The 7,100-nt window shown below is 37.1% G+C and overlaps 1 protein-coding gene across 3 annotated transcripts in view; it reads right to left on the bottom strand.

Annotated features, from left to right (window-relative positions):
- LOC126385587 (zinc finger protein OZF-like) overlaps positions 1 to 7,100 on the bottom strand; it is a 98,696-nt gene that overhangs the window by 58,354 nt on the left and 33,242 nt on the right. Inside the window, exons 3-4 of one of the 3 annotated variants that reach the window (XM_050037387.1) lie at positions 4,085 to 4,191; positions 2,736 to 3,672 (exon numbers count right to left, since the gene is read on the bottom strand). The exons of the other annotated variants lie outside the window; for them this stretch is intronic. Coding sequence (XP_049893344.1) covers positions 3,538 to 3,672; positions 4,085 to 4,191 — 242 coding nt within the window. The 3' untranslated portion in view covers positions 2,736 to 3,537. Of the gene's footprint in view, positions 1 to 2,735; positions 3,673 to 4,084; positions 4,192 to 7,100 lie in introns of those variants that run through there. 3 annotated transcript variants of the gene reach the window in all.

Genomic DNA, 7,100 nt, shown 5'->3' with positions numbered 1-7,100 from the left:
TAGAAACACAGAGCTTCAAGCAGAGAAAAGACATCATGAAAGTGAAATGAACAGTAACAGTCCACACACCTCTGCTGTGATAAACTTAAATACAGTTAAAAAGCCTTTAAAATGTGACATATGTGGGAAAGTTTTTGAGAGCAAGTCAAAATTGCAGAGACACATATGTGGGAAAGTTTTTGAGAGCAAGTCAAAATTGCAGAGACACCTGAACAGCCACACAGGTGAGAAGCCGTACCTTTGCAAGACCTGCGGGAAAAGATTCAGTGATGCATCAGTATTGAAAAGGCATTGTGGAATCCACACAGGTGAGAAGCCACATACTTGTAAAGTATGTGGGAAAGGTTTCGGATTAAATAGTGACTTGAAAGTCCACGTGAGAATCCACACAGATGAGAGGCCGTGCCTTTGCAAGACCTGCGGGAAAAGATTCAGGAATGTGTCCGCATTGACAAAGCACATGAGAACCCACACAAGTGAGAGGCCCTACCTTTGCAAGACCTGTGGGAAAAGATTCAGAGAGAAGTCAGTTTTGAAAAGGCATTGTGGAATCCACACAGGTGAGAAGCCACATACGTGTAACGTATGTGGGAGAGCTTTCAGATGTAATAGTGTCTTGTTAGTCCACATGAGGACTCATTCAGGTGAGAAGCCGTATACTTGCAAAACATGTGGGAAACACTTCAGATCTAGGAGTAACTTAACAGTCCACATGAGAATGCACACAGGTGTAAAGGTGCATGACTTGAGCACAGAGGTTCCAGCTGAAGTCACACATATACAGGAGAGAGACTGTTTACATGTAAAACATGTGGCAGAGCTTTCAGAGGCCTGTTCCATAAAGCATGCTAAGAAAAGTGGGGAGTGAAGTCCAAATCCTGAATTTTAATTGAAATTGCAGGTCTGGAAAAGTTAAACTAGTGAGATAAAGAACAAAAGGAGGAGACTGCTTTAAAGTCTGAATGAATTTTATACTTGCAAGAGTCATGGAAAACCTGGAAAAGTCATGAAATTAGTCAAAATCATTATAAGTCACAGAACTTGTTTGTGTATAGTGAAATTATTAGAATCATCTTCAGTGGATAACCCTCCATATAATGTAACATAATGGCAAATTCATTTTCTGCAGCTGGCGTCTTAATGTAGCTTTAATATGCGTCGATGTGTGACAGTGTTTGTTTACCATCAGGTGTGTTTTGTCGTTTTCTCCCTCAGTTTGTCTCTCCCTTCCTGTGTGCCAGTTATGTTTACACTGAGTTTGAATCTGATGTTTGAAAAACGGCGGGCAAGTGGGGAAAGAAAAATAAAATTCTTCATGAAGAGTCCTTGAAAAGTCATGAAAAAGTTTGGAAACATTGTCCATGAAAATGTGAGCGGAAGCTGTAATTAAAAGTATGACTGATTTTGCAGTGAGCACAGTAATAAACTGATCCCAGAAGATTTGTCTTGTTGCTGTGATCTTTTGTCAGGGTGTCTACAGCTCCTTTGAAATGATTTAAAGTTTTCTTAATATAAGGCCTCAAAAAGTTTAAAATTGTCTTAAATTCAGATTCAATGGGTCTTAAATATTTTTGGTCACATTAACATGAAAATTTATCCAGTCTGACAGACCCAATGACAGCTTACAATCATTGAACAGATTGAAGAAAAATATTTTTTTCCCTTGCTGTATTTCTCTGAATATTGCAATAATAAGTAGCATTTATGACAGCCATGGGATGGTTTTAAATTCCATATAAGGTGGGATTAAAAATGTCTTAAAAAGTCTAAAATTTACCTACCTACACAAACCACACAGGTGAGAAGCCATTTACTTGCACAACATGTGAGAAAGCTTTGAGATGTAAAAGTAGCCTGACGACCCACACGAGAATCCACACAGGTGAGAAGTCATAACTCTCCAAGACCTGCAGGAAAAGAAACTTTGATGTGTCTCAAGTAAAAAGGCATATAAGATCTCACACAGTCAAGTGGCCTTGTGTTTCAAAAACAAGTAGGAGACATGTCAGTTCTGGGTCATGGTCAAAACACACATGAACTCTGGAAGTGAGGAGTCACATGTTTGTAGAGTGTGGAGAAATGTTTTTTACTCAAATCACACCTGAAGATCAATAAACACAGCTGAAACTTCTGTGGAGATGCGTTCACGAAATGAATGAAGAACAATGTCTCATTATGAGGAGACTGAAGAAGTACATTTTATTACAATGCCATCAAGACCTGATAAAACTGACCAATCAAAGTGGACTGGGCTTTTTCAGGAGAAGAGCTTCAAGAGACGGGTGGCCAAACTGAGCGTTTCAGACTTAGGGTGAATACGATACATTCAGGTTGACAGTATGAGGAAAATAATATTTATATTCTTTAATTAAAGCGTGAAAACAGGTTCTAGTAGAAACTCCAAATACAAGTATGAACCTATGAATAAGCATTATATGGGACCTTTAAAGGGGATCACGTTTCAGAAAATGACACTAAATACCTACCAAAACATTAAATTACCTTAATTATTCATTAAATTATGAAAAAAGTAATATTCTAATGTGTATTTATCATTATGAAATGTAACCTGAGATACTTTTTTAATGTTATCAAAATTAAGGGGATCACTAGATTGCTTTTTTGTTTGTTTTTTATTGAACAACAAATAAAAACAACAACAATATATGTAATAACAATAATGTTAATCAAATAATATAAATATTCAAAAGTGGTAAAACATGCATTCTGAAGACAGCATGTTTATCATCAACACTAAAGAGCAACAAAGAATGGCAGTAGCAGAAAATACTGAGAGCAAAAATGCACAATATTAACACAAATGAGCATAGCCTTATCTTTCAAATTACCAGTTAGGAATACAATATGGTCTTGAGAGAGAGAATGAGAGACATTGGGTGGAGACAGCAGATCATTAGATATCAGACTCAATAAGGAACATGGCATTAACCTAGGTCAGGGGTCTGCAACCTTTGCCATTAAAAGAGCCATTTTTGACCAAAAATAATTTGAAAAAATCTGTGTGGAGCCGCAAAACATGTTTGAGCTTTATAATCAAGGTAAATAGCCTATTAAGTCTAAATTAGCGTATACTTATGGTCTAAATAAGCATTCATTAATATGTTTTACCACAAGGTGGACACTGTGCAGGGCACTATAAATAATTATCTGGTACTTAAATTTTGCAGAACTGGCAGTGAGAGCAAACAAATCTGTCCACGCACTACTACATTCTCTATTTTATTCAATTTACTTTTTTGGATTTGGCATCCATAGCTAACCAGCCACTGCTATCGAGGTTCAGCAACATTTGGATTCATAGAATGAATTTCCTTAGACTTCTTTTCTCAAAGGCTCAAGGAGCCACTGGACAGGGGCTAAAGAGCCACATGTGGCTCTGGAGCCACAGGTTGCCTACCCCTGACCTAGGTGTTGTATATCTACATAATTTGAATAGAATGTCTCCATGTCCTCCTGGTACTGAAAGATGAATAAAGTGTCATTCTTGGATTCATCTGATTCTCCTTCTAGGGTGTCTCAGAGTGTCTGCAGCTGATTGGCATGTTCCATCTGGAGAATACCAGGCTCCATCACCTCCCCACAGAATAAATCTTGGTGACTGTTTACCCAGCTCCATGCTGTCTGAATGTCACCAAGGATTTTCTGCTGCATCTGGTTACAAGACCAAAGTTGAAATCAGAAAAAAATCCAACATGCAGTCACAACTACAGTTAAATCACAGCATAACACCATATTTGTAATTGTTTAAGAGGAAAATCCTAAACTGGACTAAGTCATGACCAGTATTAAAAAATTAAAAAAATACGGATCCGTTTCGTCTTTTTAAATAATAACCGGTTTTAGTCAGGCTCACGACAGACATAATTCTGACAAACTAATAAATATTGGTGCAAGTAATGAAATCCATTAACAAGGCATTGGTCACTTAGCATTTTTGCTGGGCTTGTTGAGCCCTTTCCTAAAATTAAAATTATAGAGAGCTTAAACATGTTACAACGAATAGGTGCAGTTCAGTACTCAGAATAAGTAATTTTTTCATTATCATTTGCACTTCGTTACTGACCGAAAGGCTCTTGGATGCATCTCCATCCAGGCCTCCAGGGACACTCACTGCTGCTGTTTTTTTGGAGATTTGGGGAGGTAATCTCCTTGTATCACTGTTACGTGTCTCTAGAAATAAAACAGGATAGACACGACAGGTATGGTTACAAAGCCATAAAATATTGACTGTGCATTCAATTTCATTCTTGTGTTCTGATTAGTCTCGTAAGCTAAAGTTAGCTGTTTAATTGCACACATGCTTAAACGTTAGTTTAAATATAACATTAGCCCATGTGCAGCTAATTCACATCACCTAACGGCACACCTAAAAGTATATGAACAATATTAAAAAAGTCACACTTACTTCCTTCATTCAATCTTTCTATTTTAGAGTTATACAGATTACACAAAAACACACATAACACAAAAGTAAACGGTCAGACTGACAAACAAACAAACGGAAAAACAACAACAACAAAAAAAGAAATAAAAATACAAGAAAGCAATATCAACACAAATCAATCATCATCCCCCAAATTTAGCTACTATGAAATCGTTCACGATTTGCTCCCAAGGTTGCAAAACCTTTAAATATAATTTCAGCATATTCCTCTCCCATAAAGTGAATGACAGGGGACCAAACAGAGAAAAAATCATTCAAGTCTCCATGTAGGACATATGTGAGTCTTTCCAAAGGAAGTAAACGTACAACATTATTGAGCCAACCTGAAATAGATGGACTGTCATAGTCTAGCCAGTGCTGTAAAATTGATAATCTTGCACAGTACCACAAAAGACTGAGAATTCTCTTATATATATTTAATTCAGGTGAGGCAGCGTGTAGGCCTAGTATACACTGTAGTGGATTAAGCTCAATATAGAGTGATGTATCATGGACGATATTTTATTACCAATTTCGACCCAAAATTTCTGTATTTCTGGACAGCTCCACATTAAATGAATATAAGTACTTACATGCTGCTTACATCTTTCACAAATACCGAAACAGTCATTATCATATTTACTCCTGAGATAAGGGGTAGTTTGTTATTTATGTATAATCTTAGACTTATAATTTTTGCAAAAAAAAATGTTCTGTTTAACATGATTGTTTTCCCTTAATGATCAGTTATTGCAATTTTTAGGTCCCGTTCCCATGATTGACTGCCGCTGAGTGTACTGATGTTACTTAGGGCAAACAATTTGTTGTAAAGATAACTAATTTTTTTCCTCCTCAGCAGGCAGACCTGATAAAGAAGTGATTCAATCTGCTCTGGTCCTTGACCTTCCTTGTACTGGGGTATTGAATTTAAAAAAAACTTTGAATTTGCAAAACTCTAATAGGCCATACTCTTCCTGCAATTGATTAAATCATTTCAAAGCACCTCCTTCATAAAGATCATTTATCACATTAATTCCAGAAATATTCCACTCTTTATAACCGGGGTCAACACAAGAAGGAATAAAATTTGGGTTATCAACAATTGGTGCATAAAAGGAATATCTTCTGTTCGTAGAAAATGCTTTCTTTATATTATTCCATGTATTGAGAATGTTTCACACAATAAAGTTAATACCTGGCAATTGTTTAATGTTATCTAAAAATGGTAGACTTGCTAATGAGGGTGAGCTACAACCTTGTGAGTCAAGATCTAGCCAGATTAATTTAGAGTCTTGAGCCACCCAATCTGATAAGTTTTTCATTTGTATTGACCAATGATAGTACAAAACATTTGGTACTGCAAGGCCTCCTCTTTCCACTGGGAGTTGGAGTTTCTGCAATCGCATTCTGGGTTGCCTGTTTTTCCAAATAAACTTAGATATAGTCCCATGTATATCTTTAAAAAAAACGACTTACTACTTACACATACTTCCATTATTTATTTTAGAATTTATGGTGTCAGAACCGAGCAAGGGGGCACATGTATCCATGCCTCCAACTTCTTCTTTTGTCGGGTTTACCTACTTCCTCAGTAGGGAGCGTCACGGTGAGCCCACATTGAGGACTGTGGGCCTGCAATCAGGGATATTTGGCGGGTTTTGTGTGGATATCATATTTTTTTATCACACCACTCGTGTGGACGAATTATTTTTGGAAACCGGAGGCCGAAAAACTTCAGTTTCAGAATTGATTTTCGCCGATGAGTAGAATTTAAGAAACAGACTAAATGACATGATGTTGCACACTCTTGTACAGTAGGTGGTGGTATGCAGCTTTAAATTGTTTGCAATCCGCCAACCAATAGAAGAGGAAGAAAAAAATGCTTTGCAAGCTGTCATTCTAATTGAGACTGGCCAACAGACGTGTCAGCTTTCAGTTTAGGCCCCGCCCACCAGGTTCAACTTTTTACTCACTAAACTTTTTGACTTGCAAACGGAAAAAAAATGACTCGCAAACAAAACTTTTGGATTTGCATTTTTTAATCAACCATTTTTAACATTTTTGATTGCAATATTGATACTTTTGCTCTCAAATCTATTTTTTGATTGCAAAACCTACTCTGTTTGATTGAATAATAAAGAAACAAATGTAGCTCCATAGACTTCTCACCTGTGTGGATTCTCATGTGGGTCGTCAGGCTACTTTTATATCTCAAAGCTTTCTCACATGTTGTGCAAGTAAATGGCTTCTCACCTATGTGGATTGTGCGTGATATTCTAAAATCGTTACGGTTTCATTTTCAAAAGTCAGCTGCTGTAGTGTACCTCTTCTAAATGTGGTCCGGCCAAACTGAGCTCTGGCCAACCTGCGTTCTGATCTCGGTGGCTTCTGCGTGCATCTACACCTGCAGTAACATTGCATTTTTCCTCATTCAGTCTACAGGCACAGATCACAGATGTGACAGGCACAAGGTAAAAACAGTTTTCCCACATTCTGGTGTTACTGTTGACAAGTTGCTCATATGCACCAAAGAACACGGTGTCTGCAGATATAACCAAGGTCAATTTCAGACTATGTAAGACATTTTTGATGCCACCTTATATGGAATTTAAAACCATCTCATGGCTGTCATAAATGCTACTTATTATTGCAATAT

This window comes from Epinephelus moara, chromosome 24 (genome assembly GCF_006386435.1).
Source record: "Epinephelus moara isolate mb chromosome 24, YSFRI_EMoa_1.0, whole genome shotgun sequence".
NCBI classification, from domain to species: domain Eukaryota; kingdom Metazoa; phylum Chordata; class Actinopteri; order Perciformes; family Serranidae; genus Epinephelus; species Epinephelus moara.
Note: the sequence above shows the minus strand (reverse complement) of the source record. Positions and strands in the feature narration are given on the sequence as shown.